The 16,641-nt window shown below is 41.4% G+C and overlaps 1 protein-coding gene across 1 annotated transcript in view; it reads right to left on the bottom strand.

Moving 5' to 3' along the window:
- KNG1 (kininogen 1) overlaps positions 1 to 16,641 on the bottom strand; it is a gene marked incomplete at its 3' end in the record, with an annotated part of 33,293 nt that overhangs the window by 15,372 nt on the left and 1,280 nt on the right. The window contains exons 2-4 of the mRNA XM_083364932.1: positions 11,175 to 11,389; positions 5,925 to 6,035; positions 4,566 to 4,647 (exon numbers count right to left, since the gene is read on the bottom strand). Coding sequence (XP_083221058.1) covers positions 4,566 to 4,647; positions 5,925 to 6,035; positions 11,175 to 11,360 — 379 coding nt within the window. The 5' untranslated portion in view covers positions 11,361 to 11,389. The remainder of the gene's footprint in view (positions 1 to 4,565; positions 4,648 to 5,924; positions 6,036 to 11,174; positions 11,390 to 16,641) is intronic.

Genomic DNA, 16,641 nt, shown 5'->3' with positions numbered 1-16,641 from the left:
GGAAAGGACAAACGACGTGGGGCAATTCATCTTAGAGAAATTAATGGTAGGGAAAAACTATACCGTACCTTGCCTTTTAAACACTGGAGTTTATGACTTCTAAACTTTGCACACATGGTTATTTCCACATACATTTAAATAAAAGTGAGATCTAGACTCAGCCTTCAAGCAATATATATATTTGGTTGTTGTAGTCTTGCTGGACAAAGTGACACACACCACTCTACTTACGCCTAGGGACCACCAAGTCTATTAGGACTATAACTCCGAGAATTCCTTTCCAGAATTTTTCTGGCTATGAATTCTGGGAGTTGTGATTGCAACATACTGTATTAGGAAGGAAGGAATTGGAAGAAGACTAACAGAAAAGATGAACTACAGACTAGATTAGAAACGCATAGTAGGCCTCCCAAAGCTGTTTATGGGCTAGAACAGGGGTCCCCAAATACCAGGCCATGGCCTATTTGGAACTGGGCTGCATGAGAGGTGGACTAGTGGGAGCATGTGCATGCATGTGTGGGAAGTCAGCCCCCCAGAGAAGGAAATATTAAAAGGGCAGAAAAATATATTTTCTCAAAAGAGGCAGGAAAGCATGCCCACTTTTTCTTGATAGCCCCAGGTCTCCCTCCCCCAAGCAGATGTAAATCCAGGAAGGTTGCATTCCCACAGCTGGGAGATTAAGAAGACAAAGACACCTAAAATCTACATACCCCAGCCCCAGGGAAGCAGGATATGACCTTTGGACATAATAGGAGTAACCCATCACTAGCAGAATACCAGAAGGGCAAACCCAGACTCAGCTCAGAATACATGACACAAGAAATAGCCTCAAACAGGAACAGGAAATAACTCCAAACAAAAGGCTCCAGAGGGTAGAAAAACCCACTCCCTCCATGTGCTCAGTCCTTTTTTTCTGGCAGACATCTTCCTGTCTGGTTCTCCTCTCCAATAAACTACAACCTTCTTCCCAAAGCGGTTGCCATGTTTATTCCCAGCTTGGATGAACCACGACGAAGACCTTTCTTCCAACACATGCACGCAGCTCCACTCATGTGAGCAGCACACCAAAGGCTTCTCTGTTGCATGAGTGGAGTTGCGGTCCTGTGTAGACTGGTCTTCCACTTGCGTGGCCTGGTTCCCCTCTCCCCTCCCCCCCCCAGCCAAGCCGCCAAGCCACTGAAGGAGCACAAGACTGCACCTCTCTTCTCCATGCCCAAAGCTTTTGCAAATGGATGAAAGGCTTCATGGCAGCGATCTTGCGCTGCTTTAGGCCTTCCGTCCTTTTGCAAAAACCTTTGGTGCAAAAAAAGACTGAAGGACAGGAAAAGGTGGCCTGGCTCGGATGTATCTGTGTGAGATGGGAACTCACGCGGTCCACTTCCTCAATCCCTCCCCCAGCTGGACTGCCAAGCCGCAAAGGTTGGGGACCGCTGGGCTACAGAAGGAAACTCCAGAAACCAGATAACTGTATACATTGTGAGGATCTATGTGACAGTGAGGTGGGAGATTTATGACCTGCTATGCTTCAAATGTTGTTGCAAAATTTACCTTTTCCCATATTTTAGTATCTGGTTTCACTTGTTCAAATTCAGGGCAACCATGTATCGACTATGCTGTAGAATTAATAATGATTAAATCTCTAATAGATTTGGAAAGGGGGGATGGAGAAATTGTCCTGGTTGTCCGCGTTTTTGTCCAAGTGCAAAGAGGAATTTTTCCATAGGCAGAGGAACTAGAGGTCCATTTCTTGTGGTTTTGAATTTTAACTTTGGAAACACAACATCTTGGTCACTGCATGCGGCTGACAACTAGGTGTCACCATTACATTGTGGACATGTTTTAAAACCAAAAAAGAATTTTTATTTTTTTTAAAAAATCTGCCTTTTTATTTTAAACAGTTTAGTTCAGTGATGTGTCTTAATAATCTGAGATGCATCTGCACAGCCATTTTACACCGGGCGTTCCTGGAGAAGGACTAACTTTTGTGACTAACATATATTACAAATCCTTATAACTGATAGATGTTAAACTTTTTACACTAAACTTGTGAGAACTGTACTGCCATCTCTGTAGAATTCTATTTTTCATATACAATTATAAAGTGGGTGTGAGATAAGGCCCATCCTATCAGTATGTTTTCCTTTGGGGGTGTGTGGTGTCACTAGCAGCTGTTCCTGATTAGCTGTTTTTCTCTTTTAACATGCAGCTTCTCTGTACCTTGGACTGAAAGGTTGACTATTTAAATATCTTAAATAAATGCCATTTTTTAAAAAAATCCCATTTATATCCCGCCCTTCTCCGAAGACTCAGGGTGGCTTACAATCTAAGAAGCACAAATCAATGTGCTTACCAATAGCCTTCATTCTATGTATATGCCTGCTTATTAGGGCTTTGCCCCCCCCTCTCAAGCGGCATTATTACAAAGTCAGCTTATTGCCCCCAACAATCTGGGTCCTCATTTTACCTACCTCGGAAGGATGGAAGGCTGAGTCAACCTTGAGCCTGGTGGGATTCGAACCTGCACTAATTGCAGGCAGCTGGTGTTACTTAAGGAGGCATTAGCCCGCTGTTCCACCAAGGCTCTTTTAATTTTATTTGATTCTTACAACTCTAGGAAATGGAAGCTTGGAAAGCACATCAGGGGGCAGTTTCAGTAAGGCACGTAATAGATCTTGGTTCATTATAGTTTGTCATTGTCAGCCCCATGTTCAGATTCAGCACTTAACAAGTTATTATTAGATTTTTAAATTTATTTATTTGTTTGTTTTATTACATTTATATGCAACACGTCTCATTGTTGGAGATTTTTATAAGTAACTCAAGTTGGCAAACATACCTAATACTCCTTCCTCCTCCTATTTTCCCCACAACAGCCCTGTGAGGTGGGTTGAGTTGATAGAGAGTGACTAGCCGAAAGTTACCCATTTGGCATTTGTGCCTAAAAGTTGACTAGAACTCACAGTCTCCTGGTTTATAGGGCAGCACTTTAACCACCACACCAACTGGTTCATCACTAGGTATGGCCATAATCAGTCAGATTTTATATCTAATTGGGGATTATAGTGTTGCAAGTCCACCCCCCAGAGAAGGAAATATTTTGATGAATATTAAAAAGGCAGAATATTATCCTTCCCCAAAGGAACAAAGGAGAAAAATTTTAGACAGAAACCAGCCCCCAGTCTCCTTCCCCCAAGCAGGCCAGCTTTTAGAAATGCAGATTTGGGGCTACCTTCTCATAAGCAAAATGCCTTCAGCCACAGCTCCAGAGAAGATTTGAGATGATGGGATTAGAAAAACAAATACTACAGGACAGGAACATAATAGGATTAACCCACCGCCATTAGGAATACCAAAAGGGCACATTCAAGCTCAGGTCAAAGTACATGGCACAGGAACAGGAACAGTTTCAAATACAAGGCCCAAGAAGGTATAAAAAGCCCACCTATCCCAACTCCAATTTGTCAGCTGCCCCAGAACCATATGCTGTTGGTTTTGTTCTTCAATGAACAGAACCTTCTTTCCAAACAGCCTCCATTGTATTTATTCCCGGCTTGCACTTAATTGATGATTTTTCTTTTAACAATAGGTTTCTCCACAGAACCACTTTTACCCCCTCAATCTACTGGTCATTGAAGATGTGTCCACATAACAGAGATCCCACCTTGCTAGAAGAAGCTGAAACCAGTCCAAGGTGATCTAGTTAGTAGGAAAAAGCCTTTCCATGGGAAAAGACCACATCTTGTCTGCTAGAAGAACTATGAAACTTTATGGTTGACAGAGTGACTACACAGCTCTCTTTCTTTTTTTTAATTTGGTCAGTGACCTTAGTGCAGCCGAAATACAATTTTCCACAAAGATGATATGTCCATTAGAAAGCAGAACAGGTTTGTGTGTGGAAAGTGAGGGAGTTGTAACTGGAAATCTGATTTCTTTTTCACCCATCTCCATTAGTCAAAGTTTTGGAGAAAAAGTTTAAAAGTTTAACTGTGATAAGCAAGGGTGTGTATTTGGAGCAGAACATCTAGCACAACCTAGTTTCTTTTTATTGTTGTTTAAGGGTATTTGGATTGATTAAGATGAGAAAAGGAGTAAGGCATTGAGGGGCAAGGCATTCATTGTACCCTCCAAAATCCCTCATGACTAAAATAGAACTAATTTTTCCCCTGGGGATTTTATGGAGTAAAATGAATATCTTATGTAATAATTTTTGGAGAAAGATAAAGGGCTGAATGGTTTAAAAGCCTTAACTTGAAACCATTCAGCCCTTTATCTAAAAACTCAAAAATCCCAAACATTTTTTCCCTACACATTCTATTTCAACATTACACAATTCCTTATTTGGCAACTGAGCAATCCATTAAATGTAGTTTGGCCCACGATGTACTGAATTACACAATGAAAAACGAAGGTCAACTTCGTTTGGTATCACCCTTTCCTGATTTTTTTTTCCTCCCTCACTATTATTGGCTTAAATCGGGCCACTGATTCTTTTTTTCCTCCATTATCATCAAGAGCAGGATAGAAAAATGATGATTTTTCTGAATGCTAGCTTAAAGGTTACTCACCTGGGCTAATTTTGCAGTTCTGTGAAACGGAAGAAAAATCTTGCGACTCAGTATCAATATCAGCTGTACAGTTTCCATAATGCTGTGAGAGAAGCAAAAAGAGACATCAGTTGAGTTCTTATGTGTTAAGTGGCACATCACAATTACCTTTCAGGAGTTTATAAATCCACTTTCCACTGTTAAGAAACAGAACTGATCACATTTCATAGATTTTTGATATTGTTGAATAAACAATCAACAATCAATGGGTTATTAGTGAGACCTTCGCTGCCTGTACTTAAATACAGGTAGTCCTCAACTTACAACCACAATTGAGCCCAAAATTTCTGTTGTAAAGTGAGATATTTGTTAAGTGAATTTTGCCCCATTTACGACCTTTCTTGCCTCAGCTGTTAAGTGAATCACTGCAGCTGATAAATTAGTAATCCGGTTAAGTGAATTTGGCTTTTGCTTTCCCCATTGGTTTTGCCTGTAAGAAGGTCGCAAAAGGTGATCACATGATCTTGGGACACTGCAACTGTCATAATTATGAGTCAGTTGCCAGGCATCTGAATTTTGATCACATGATCATGAGGATCCTAAAAAGGTCAGAAATATGAAAAATGGTTATGTCATTTTTTTTCAATGCAGTTGTAACTTTGACCAGTCGAGGACTACCTGCATTGAGATGAGATCCTACATTTTTTATAATGTGTGATGGAGCACAGGCAGACAGGTCTTTGGAGAGACAAATAAAGCAGATGGTAGATGGTAATCTTCATTTGTAATCCTATCATTTGGCTGATAGATAGATAGATAGAGAGAGAGAGAGAGAGAGAGAGAGAGAGAGAGAGAGAGAGAGAGAGAGAGTTTAAATAAAGAAAAATCTCCTAATGTAATTCTAACTCAATAATGTCTGCCCAAATCTGATAAAAATCTCTTCCTTCTATTGGCCTTTAAGGGTCAGGTGATGACACCAACTGGGAACAGAAGGCAGGGTCATATTTTTAATGGGCCAACTGGTCCCCACTACAGTCATGCATGTAGACTCAACAGTCACATGACAATATAGGCCAAAGGGACAGCTTTGAGGCATGTGGGCTTCAACTCCCAGAATTTCTCAGGTAGCCTATTGGTTAGAGGATTCTGGGAGTTGAAGTCCATATGTCTTAAAACTGCCAAGAAATCCACCTAAAACTGTAGTACTCTTCCTTGAGGCTGGTGCCAAAATGCAGTTTTTCCACAAATCTGTTTTAATGGCATCTTTTGCCTGGTTGCATATGGTGATCCTGGCAGCCCTCTAATGTACACCTCTCTTTCTTCTTGCTCCCCCTATAAAACTCTTTCTGCCACATCAAAGGAGGAAGAATGAATACTTACTCCTTCTGAGATCCCCAAAAGATCACAGTTTTGCCAAGGCTCATCTGCATCAATTGGACACGCGGTTTCTCTTACTTGATAGGCGACATGGAACTTTTTTCCAGGACCTGCCTGAAAAGAGAAAGTACATGAGTGCTGTTGCAGTTTTATTTATGTATTTAATAAACTGATATGGCCGCCCATCATTAACAGATGATTTTGGGTGGCTAACAGTTAAAACAACATAGGAATAAACTGAAACACAACCAATGATTAAAAATATAAACAACATAATTTATCCCAAAGTTGCATTCTTATTTTGATGGCCAATCCACCCGTTTGGTCCATGTCCTAGTAATTAAAAAATCTGCCAATGTTCTTCTGTGTTTCTACAGCATGTAATGATCCAAAAAACCTCAAAGAAATAGTTAAAGTATCAATACAGGTAATCCTCAGCTTGCAACTGTTCGTTTAGCAACTGTTCAAAGTTACAATGGCACTGAAAAAAGTGACTTCCAACTGATCCTCATACTTATGACTGTCATAGCCTCACCACAGTTATGTGGTCAAAATTTGGGTGCTTGGCAACCAGCACGTACTGTATTTAGAACAGTCCAGCATCTTGGGGTGATCACCATTTTTAACCTTCCCAGCTGACTTATAATAAGCAAAGTTAATGGGAGAAGCTAGATTTGCTTAAGGACTGCAGTGATTTGCTTAACCACGGCACAAAAAAGTTGTGAAATTGGGTATGACTGTTCTTAACAACCCCCTTGCATAGCGATGGATATTCCTGGTCCCAAATGTGGTTGTAAGTTGAGGAGTACCTGCAATAGGTTTTGTATGGAGCTGGGCAACACTTTGGATTCAGAGAAGGAAAGTTGTTTTCCTAGGTCTGTGCAAGCAACCTCCCCTGCTGCCACATGATCACAAAAAAGACCCATTTGATTTAGGAAGTTTCCAATAGTGGCTCTATTTCTGCAGCCACAAAGTCTCAGGACTTCCGCCCCTTGGAATCCAAGCAACCCCTCATTCCCTAAATATTATAATAGAGTATATCTGTAGGGCGGGGACTTGATGGCTCAGTGGTTAAGGCCACTGAGCTTGACAGCCCAGGTTTGACATCTGAGTGCCTTGAAATGGGGCAATCTCCCATTACTTGCCCCAGCTCCTGCCCATCTAGCAGTTGGGAAGCATGCAGAATGTGAGTAGATCAATAGGTACCACTTCGGTGGGAAAGGTAACAGCATTTTGTGTTTCGTCCCTCGCTCTGAGTTGCAGCATATTGTCATGCTGGCCACATGACCGTGGAAAAGTTTTCAGACAACGCTGGCTCCCTCAGCTAAGAAATAAAGACGAGTACCACCCCCTAGAATTGGATGCAACTGGACAGGGAAATCTTTAGCTTTATATCTGTAGGATCCTAGATTAAGAAATTGTTCTTCAGCTTTAATTAAGGAAACCTTCATCGGGAGTGACCATTCTTTCATACAAAAGTTTCCCAAACAATGCCAGCAAAATTAGTTTAGTGCTAGCTCTTTTGCTGATCTGCTGTTTTTTTTTTTTGGTTAGTGTAGAAATATTTTGTTTTTACAACTCTCATGCAGGTAGAAGTGCTACAGGCCAAACAGATAACTGGTGCTTTAGAGACAAAAATGCATGCTGGCTCGGGAATTCTGGGAATCCAAATCCAACCTCTTAAAGTTGTCAAGGTTGAGAGAAATCTGGACAGACTCATCTTAAAGCTAAATAACTTTGGAATTATCACACCAGCTTCAAGAATTTAGAACTTTATTGGAATCAAAATTCTTGCAGGTGTCTGCTGCGCTGCAAAACAGTCTTTTCAATTCAAGAGTCTTATGAAGGCAAATCAAGTTGAAATCCAAAGCAAACTTTCAGTAAATGTGTAACAGATCAAATATTTAACCTCTGTAAACACTGTCTGATTTTTGCTTGGACAGCATGACTGTTGGAGGTACATGCCTATTTGTCATGTAACATCTACTGCTTTAATCTGGGGATCAATGGCATGACTCCATTTTGCCCACTGAGTACAAACTCAAGGACTGACCAACAGGAAGGGGAAGTGCTGGAGTGGGAACACAACAAAAATATAATCCAATTGAATTTAAGTTAAATTAGGTGTATGCAGCTCCTCTGATCAATCTCCCTGTTTATGCCTAGATACATAAACTACATTAAGGCCAGTGGTGGGATTCAGCTGGTTCGCACCAGTTCAGCAGAACTGGTAGCTAAATTTTGCTGCATTTGGAGAACCAGTCCTAGAATGGCCCACCGGAAGTGCATGGCTGCCACTTCCAGAAGCCTGTTCTAGGCCTCAGAGGCCCATGCCTACATCAAACAAGAGAACCGGTTGTTCAGGTATTTGAATTCCACCACTGATTAGGGCTTATCATGTTGAGCTACTTATATTAGGATAGCTACAATATCCTAAACCACAAACAATTCAAGCTCAGTTTTGTGTTGTTTGTCATGGTTTTGCATTGTTTTGCTTAATTCCATGAAAAATATATTAGAAGTATTAATATTAGATGGTCTATTGTAGTGATGGTGAACCTATGACAAACGTGTCAAAAGTGACATGCCACAAAGTGTTTACCAATGCCTGACAGCTATTCTTGAAAGCATGCTCCATACTCTTGCAATTTTGGGAGGTTGTGAGGCCATGTGAGAATGAAGTGTGCTCTTGCATAGCTTTTGGATTCACTGGAAGTTGCATGAGAGGGCCATGCTTTCCTGTGGTTTTTGGAGGCTGCATAGGCCATGAAAGAGCATTCTCTGAAGTTGCCTCAAGAATGATGTTCCAAAGGTAAGGTAAAGGTAAAGGTAAAGGTTCCCCTGCACATGCATGATAGTCATTTCCAACTCTAGGGGACGGTGCTCATCTCTGTTTCAAAGCCGAAGAGCCAGTGTTTGTCCGAAGACATCTCCATGGTCATGTGGCCAGCATGATTAGACGCCAAAGGCACACAGAACGCTGTTACCTTCCCACCGTAGTGGTCCCTATTTTTCTACTTGCATTTTTACGTGCTTTCGAACTGCTAGGTTGGCAGAAGCTGGGACAAGTAACAGGCACTCACTCTGCTACGCGGCACTTGGGATTTGACCCGCCAAAGTTCCAAAGGTACTTCAAGGAAAACATCTTCAAAGGAAAACAAAGTCCAGTTGCCTTTTGAAAAAGCACCTTTGGGACAGCCATGACCTGGATGACTGAGAATCTCCACAGACATTCAAGAAAGAAGGCCCCATGCAACCTGGAGCGACCTTGTGTGCCTTGGGGAATGATGTGAGGCAGCCTTTTTGAGTGACAGCAGTGGGGCCAGGACTGAAGTTGAACTCTGGTCCTCTACTTCAGGCCCAACCTTGGGGTTGCTGCCAAATGCCACTGTTCAGGGTGGCCTAGATGGGGGGGGGGCAATAAAGAATTCTTTCTTGACACCTCAGCAGTGAAGTTAAGAATTTTTCAAATTTGGAAAATTTCCATGTCAAGCCCCAAAGCTTTGCCATTATTGTTCTAGTGCAGGGGTGCCAAACTGCCGGCCTACAGGCCGGTTGCATCATGTGGAGGCCACACCCACCCCAGCTCCGGCAATGCGAAAAAGTTGTGATATGTTGCAACACGTCATGTGACGCGGCAAGTTTGACACCCGTGTTTTAGCGGTTAAGGTACCAGGCTAGAAGCCAGGACACTGAATTCTAGTTCCACCTTAGGCATAAAAACCGGCTGGGTGACTTTGGCTCTCAACCCAATCCACCTCACAGGGTTGTTATTGTGGGAAAAATAAGAGGTATTTTATAAGGAGTATTACATAAATACTTTATTATAGAAATACAGAGTATTTTATAAATATAGAATATTTTATTTATTTTTATTTATTTATGATATTTTAGAACACCCCATCTCCCTCACAGAAATAGAGAGGAATGTTTGCTGCCTAATAAAGACAGGATAAAAATATTTTTTTAAAAAAATAAAATTCTCTCATTCCCAACTCCCAGTTTATGTCTGCCAGCCTCTTCTAAAAGAGCCCTGATAGTCTACTATAGTCTATTATAATCTATTAATAATATGTGGATGGAAACAAACAACTAATGCAAAAAAGAAAGGGTAAAAATCTGTATGAAAGATTAGGCTAAGGTATTTGACTGTGACAGATTCCCTAAAGTGAACTTAGTTAAGATTTGGATGGAAGAGAATTAAGAGACACCAAGACTGGTTTTTTTTTAAGAGTGGAGCATTCTCCGCCCCTCCAAAAAAAAATCTTTAAAAAGGTATCAATAAACCATGTTCATATTGACAGAAAAAGTCATCAGGACCTGAGCTACAGTTGGAGAGTTTAGCTTGCTAAAGATAAGTAATCCAGCTGCATCTACATTTAAAATGACTGATTTTTCCGATTCCTCTGCGAACATCTCCTTTAATTCTTTAATTCTTTTTTTAAATTCTTTTTAAAAAACTTTTGTATTATTGTATTTTTATTGTTATTAGCCGTCCTGAGTTCTTCGGGAGATAGGGCGGCATATAAGTCCCAAAAATAAATAAATAAATAAATAAATAGTGCAGAGACATGGATCAATTTTAGCATTACCAAAGACTTCAAATTTATGGCAATCCAAATTCAACAATGTTAAATGAAACCGCCGAATGGCTGCATCATGTTACATTTTGTATGGCAAAGCAGCAGAATTGGAAAGATTGCTCTCCAAAAATGTGTGAGTGTAGCTCCAATAATACCCCCAATTCTGGGGGCTGAAATCCAATGTACTTGAAAAATACCCCCATATTTATGAAGGTTGTTTAAAGACTTGAAAGAATCCCTGCCCACTTCAAAACAATTTTTTTTGTAAGTAAAATAACTTGGTTGGAGTGCAAATCCCCACACAGCTTGTGGAATTACATTGAGCTGAAGTTCAATATTTTTGGATTATTTTAAGAAGGGTCCACTTAGCATCACATAAGTCTGGTGGAATGGAAAGGGGCATTTTTTTAAAGATGGAGGAAAGGGATTGCGGAAGAGAAAAAAAGCTGAAATTGAACAAATGAAATACAGTAAGGATGACTGCTTGCCATTCATGTAATCATTTTTTAATTTCTGTTAAATTAAACATTAAATCTGGGATAAATTTTCAGATGACTACCATTCAATAGTGGGTGGCGGGGGCTGATGGTGGATTCTTGTGCAAGTCCCCAATTATGAAATTCGCATTAATTAGATTTTTATGGTTCTGATCGTTACCAAATTTACTTACTATTCTGTAGGCATGAAGGATGACATTGAGAGCAAATTTATTTCCTTGACTCCTTTCTTCATTAAGTGCTTTTATTGCTCTAGCCACAGCTTCAAAAACCTCTGGGTCATCACAGCCCACTTCATCTCGGAGAGGACTGGCTTGGCAAAGTCCGATGCTGAGGACTAGCAGAATGAAGACTTTCATATCCAGGTGAGACAAGCTCCTTTGAGCTTCTGATGAGCGTAGAAAAAGGAGAAAGAGCTTCAAAATATGTGATGAGGTATGTCTTTCTAGCAAATACCAGAGAACTCAAGGTAAACAAAGCTATGTCATGACCTCAAGTCATAGTCTATATGCAATGTAAACAACCTTTGAGGTTTATTTAAGCTTTTTTTTTAAAAAAAACCCACGTTTATTCACCTGCAGTCCACAATGCAAGTTGATACTTTTTACAATCTCAAGGTCAGAACATACGGTTTTGATGGTACGTCACTTTGAGTACCGGTAACTTCAAGGACATTTTCCAGAATGATAATACAAGTGGTCAGTGGTGGGATTCAGGCGGTTCGCACCACTTCGGCAGAACCGGTAACTAATATTTTGTTGCCCAGACCCAGAATGGACTTCTGGAAGCGGCATCCACACAGAGAACCAGTTGTTCACATATTTGAATCCCACCACTGCACGTGGTCCTTGACTGACAATGACAACTGAACCCCAAATATCTGTTTCTAAGCGAGACAGTTGCTAAGTGGAGTTTTACCCCATTTTACCACCATTCTTGCGGCAATTGTTAAGTAAATCACTGCAGTTGTTAAGTTAGTAACAAAGTTGTTAAGTGAATCTTACTTCCCCATTGACTTTGTTTGTCAGGAGGTCGCAAAAGGTCATCCCATGACGTTGGGACATTGCAACCGTCATAAATATGAGTCAGTTGCCAAGCGTCTGAATTTTGATTACCATACGTGACCATGAGGACGCGGCTAGGGTCGTAAGTGTGAAACATGGCTATAAGTGACCTTTTTCAGTACCATTGTAACTATGAATGGTCGCTAACCAAACTGTTATAAGTTGAGGACTGCCTGCAAGTACATTTCAAAGGGAGAAAGAGTGGAATATATTTGTAACTTTTACTTCTCTGTTGCCAAGCTTGATGAGATAATTATGGCCATGGCCACAGTAGAAATTATGGTGGAATTGCTGAGACATCAGAAATACAATGATTATTCTTCTTTTTTTCATCTTGCTATTTTAAAATACTCCAAAGAAGGAAAAAAATGAGTTGTTTTCTTTAATCAGGGATGGAAAACTTTCTTTTATTGAAGGTAATATTTCTGTAGACTCTGGAGCAGAAGTCTAGCAAATGGCACATTGTCACAAACAGACATTCTCTCTACAAATTCTGTGCATGGCCAGAGAAGGAAAAGGTTATTTGAATTACTTGCTTGCAGATCTGGGAGGGGGAAAGACCGTCAAAAATGATTGTGTGGTCATAGCCATCTTTTTTTTTTTACTCCCGTTGCCAGATGTTCCTGAAATTGCTTGCAAAAGAACTGGAAAATTAAGTAGAGGCTGCAGATAGGTTTCAGGAACGTATATAACTGAATAACAGAGTAACAGATTTGGAAGGGACCTTGGAGATCTTCTAGTCCAACCCCTTGCTCAGACAGGAAACCCTATACTATTTCAGACAAATGGTTGTACAGTCTTGAAAACCTCCAGTGATGGAGGTTTTGCAGACAAATCATTCCAATGATTAATTGTTCTGTCAGGAAATTTTTCCTTAATTCCAGGTTGCTTCTCTCCTGGATTAGTTTCCATCCATTGCTTCTTGTCCTGCCTTCAGGTGCTTTGGAGAATAGTTTGACCCCCTCTTCTTTGTGGCAGCCCCCTCAAATATTGGAAGACATAAGAATGAAACTAAACTTATCTGGAAAAAAAAGTTTGTCTTCCAATCACTATATACTATTATTTTTTTCTTTTCTCTTTCTCTCTCAAAGCTAATGAACAGCATTATGGAAAAAGGTAACTAACAGTGGGGGGAGGGGATAGGATCTATTGAGTTAACCGAACAATAACAGGTGGACAGAGCTGAATTAGAAACTTTTTAAAGTGAAGTTGGCTTCTTAATTTTTAGGCAAGTCTCTCACCAAAGCCGAGTCTGCCAATGTAACTAAAGACCACTGTGGCTTTAGAGACAGATGGTGAATTGTATACCATATGCAGTACTTGTATAGCCCCATCTCCTGCAGATGTATCAGCAGAAACCCTTTGCTGTATGTGACGTGACTTCAAATTTGTCTTCCATTGTGCTAATACTTTGTGTGATCTTGATTCTATGCCTCTGTTTATACAACCCAGGATTGTATTAGCTTTTTCTGCTGCTGCTGCACATGGCTGGCTCATAGTCAAGTGATCGTCCACTAGGACTCCAAGGTCCCTCTCACAGTTTCTGTTTTTGAGCCAGGTCTCTTATACATTTGATTTTTCCTGCCTAAATGTAAAACTTTGCTTTTCTCCACATTAAAACTCTTTTTGTTGGTTAGGGCCCATTGTTCAAGTTTATCAAGATCTCTTTGGCTCCTGAGTGTCTTCTGGGATGTTGCTTATTTCTGCCAGTTTAGTGTCATGTGCAGATTTGATGAGTTCCCCTTCTATCCCTTCATCAAAGTAATTAAAGATATATATTGAAAAGTACTGGGCCTAAGACGGAGCCTTGTGGTACTGCTTATCTCTCTCCATGTGGATGTAGTACCATTGAGGACTACTTGTTGAGTACGGTTTGTCAGCCAGCTACAAATCCATCTGGTGGTGATGTTGTCTATTCCACCTTTTTCTAGCTTACCAAGCAGTAGATTGTGGTCTACTTTATCAAATGCCTTACTGAAATCTAAGTATACTACGCCCACAGCGTTTCGCTGGTCTACTAATTTAGTCACTTTCTGTTTGATTTCTGTTAGATTTTCCTATTGTTGGAGGCTTGGGAATATGGATCTTGCTCGACAACTGACCAGAGCTGACCAGTGCCAGAGCTGTAAAAAATGATCAGCGTGGGGAGGGCTGATCTCTTCTGTCTCAAATAGGAGCACCATGTATCACCTGAAACAAAGAAAGGTGTCCTCAAATGGAGGACACCTTTGGTGGTGGTCCCTGATAATCATGCCAACTAACTAAAGTGACAGATCCATTGGCCAGTTCGTGGAGTGACACTTTCAGTCATTCTCCCCTTCAGCCTTTTCTGAGAGCTGGCAAAAGCAGGTAGGCCGAGTGATAGCAAGGAAGGAGGGCTACCCTATGAAGCACAGGGAGCTCAGCTGCCACTTCACGGTCTAAACCAGGGCTTTTCAACCTTTTCACCCATTGTACCACTTTTAGGATATGGCAACATCCGAGTACCACCAGTCGCCTAGCAAGGTGTCAAAAAATTGATGACCAAAAAAAAAAAAAAGGAAAAAAGTGATGAAGTACAGGTAGTCCTTGACTTATAACAGTTTGCTTAGTAACTGTTCGAAGTTACAATGGCATTGAAAAAAGTGCCCCACAAGCCACAGCTGAGCAAGACACCTGCCTTCTGAGCAAAGAAGTGCCAGGATCAATGCCAAGCTCTAGCTGGAGACTGGCGCTGATCCTGGCGCTTCCGCTGAGCTCTGACAACCATTGCAGCTCCAGCCATCTCTCACTCAGGCTTGTGCGGTGCTGCCACCGGTTCAGCTCATTCCCCTCCCCCACTACCACTTTTCTGGGATGGCTGCGTACCACCTGCCAGGTGCCAATGTACCGCAGGTGGTATCTGTATCACTGTTTGAAAAGCCCTGGTCTAAATGGAAGAAACCAGAAGCCCAGACGAATCTTCAGAGGGCCTGGCATTCTGATAGTAAATTGAGCGCCACCATGTGGCCATGACTGGGTTTCTTCAGGCTATATATATAAAACACTCATAGCTCTCAATCAGCAGGACAGCTCAAAAGAGAAAGCTGAACCTGCTGCGTAAAATAGGATCTTGCAAACAAGCTTACGGAAGACTTTTATAAACAGTGATGAGAAAATAGATTCTTGTGGGAGTGGGGGGAAAAGATATGATCGTGGGAAAAGGCTAATTGCCAGGGGGACACCAGAATGACTGACAAAGGACATCACAGGGCATATGCTGCTGTTGGGAGGAATGAGGCAATGGGCCAGGAAGGATAGGAGACTACGGCCTCATTTTCAGCTCTGCCCCAAACTAGTGGTTCCCCAATGCCTCCCTTTAAGACCTTAGACGGGAAAAAAAATCATCATGTCTTCTGGGCAATTGATGGATTTGGGGAAGCACATAGGGAATTTTCACATAGGACGATGGTTGGCAGTTTGGTGTTTCGAATCCCGAGTGCTGCATAGCAGAGTGAGCGACTGTTACTCGTCCCAGCTTCTGCCAACCTAGCAGTTCTAAAGCATGTAAAAATGCAAGTAGAAAAATAGGGACCACTACAGTGGGAAGATAACAGCGTTCCGTGCGCCTTTGGCATCTAGTCATGCCGGCCACATGACCATGGAGACGTCCTCAGACAAGCGCTGGCTCTTCGGCTTTGAAACGGAGATGAGCACCAGCCCCTAGAGTTGGAAACGACTAGCACGCATGTGTGGGGGAACCTTTACCTTTACCTTTAGTCTCAAACTATCTGGGGGCACAAGACAGAAGATTTATGGAGTCATGGCCACTTTTTTTTTCACCTGATGGCCAAGAACAACAACAAAACCAGTGTCATGGTTCCGACTAACGAGATAGATCAAAGAACATTCCATGATTGTTTATTCTAAAAAGTCTATGATAATGAGAACGAAGCATCGGCACTCATGGATGGGTGTCAGAATCTGAATTCTCCTCCCCTGAACATATCATATCATACACAATTCCCTCCCTTAGTTACACGTCATGAATCACATTCTCCAATTAGTTTAACATATGAAGTTTCACTTCCTTTCTGTAGCTCACCATCCCTTCTCTTATCAAAACATCCGGGTTAACATTCCCCCCCCCTTCAGTGATTCAAAGCAAAACAGTTAAAGCAAAAGGCTGCCTCTTACATTGTCAGAGCAAAAACATCCAATGTCTGCAGCACTGACAACTAGCAATTCTGCCTTTTGCTACAAATTATCTCTTGGCCCCTGTATTTTGCCCTTAGAATTAATTGGTTTACACAGTGCTGGCGGCCAATTCTGGTTTTATCTGTAGCACCTGTAATCCATATGTGCACACGGCTTGTGCAGGCCTAATAATCTCATAGGGAGCCCTTGAAGAGCCTTAGGTCAGTGGGATTCAAATATGTGAACAACCGGTTCTCTGTGTGAATGCCGCTTCTGGAAGTCCATTCTGGCCCTGGGCAACAAAATATTAACTACCGATTCTGCTGAAGTGGTGCGAACTGGCTGAATCCCACCACTGCCTTAAGTCATTGGTTGTCCTTTGAGATGAATGCTGGGGAGCTGTTATGGGAAAAAAAATTGG

This window comes from Vipera ursinii (assembly GCF_947247035.1).
Source record: "Vipera ursinii genome assembly, chromosome: 5".
NCBI lineage: Eukaryota > Metazoa > Chordata > Lepidosauria > Squamata > Viperidae > Vipera > Vipera ursinii.
The sequence above is the reverse complement of the archived record's forward strand: the minus strand, read 5'-3'. Positions and strand labels throughout refer to the sequence as shown.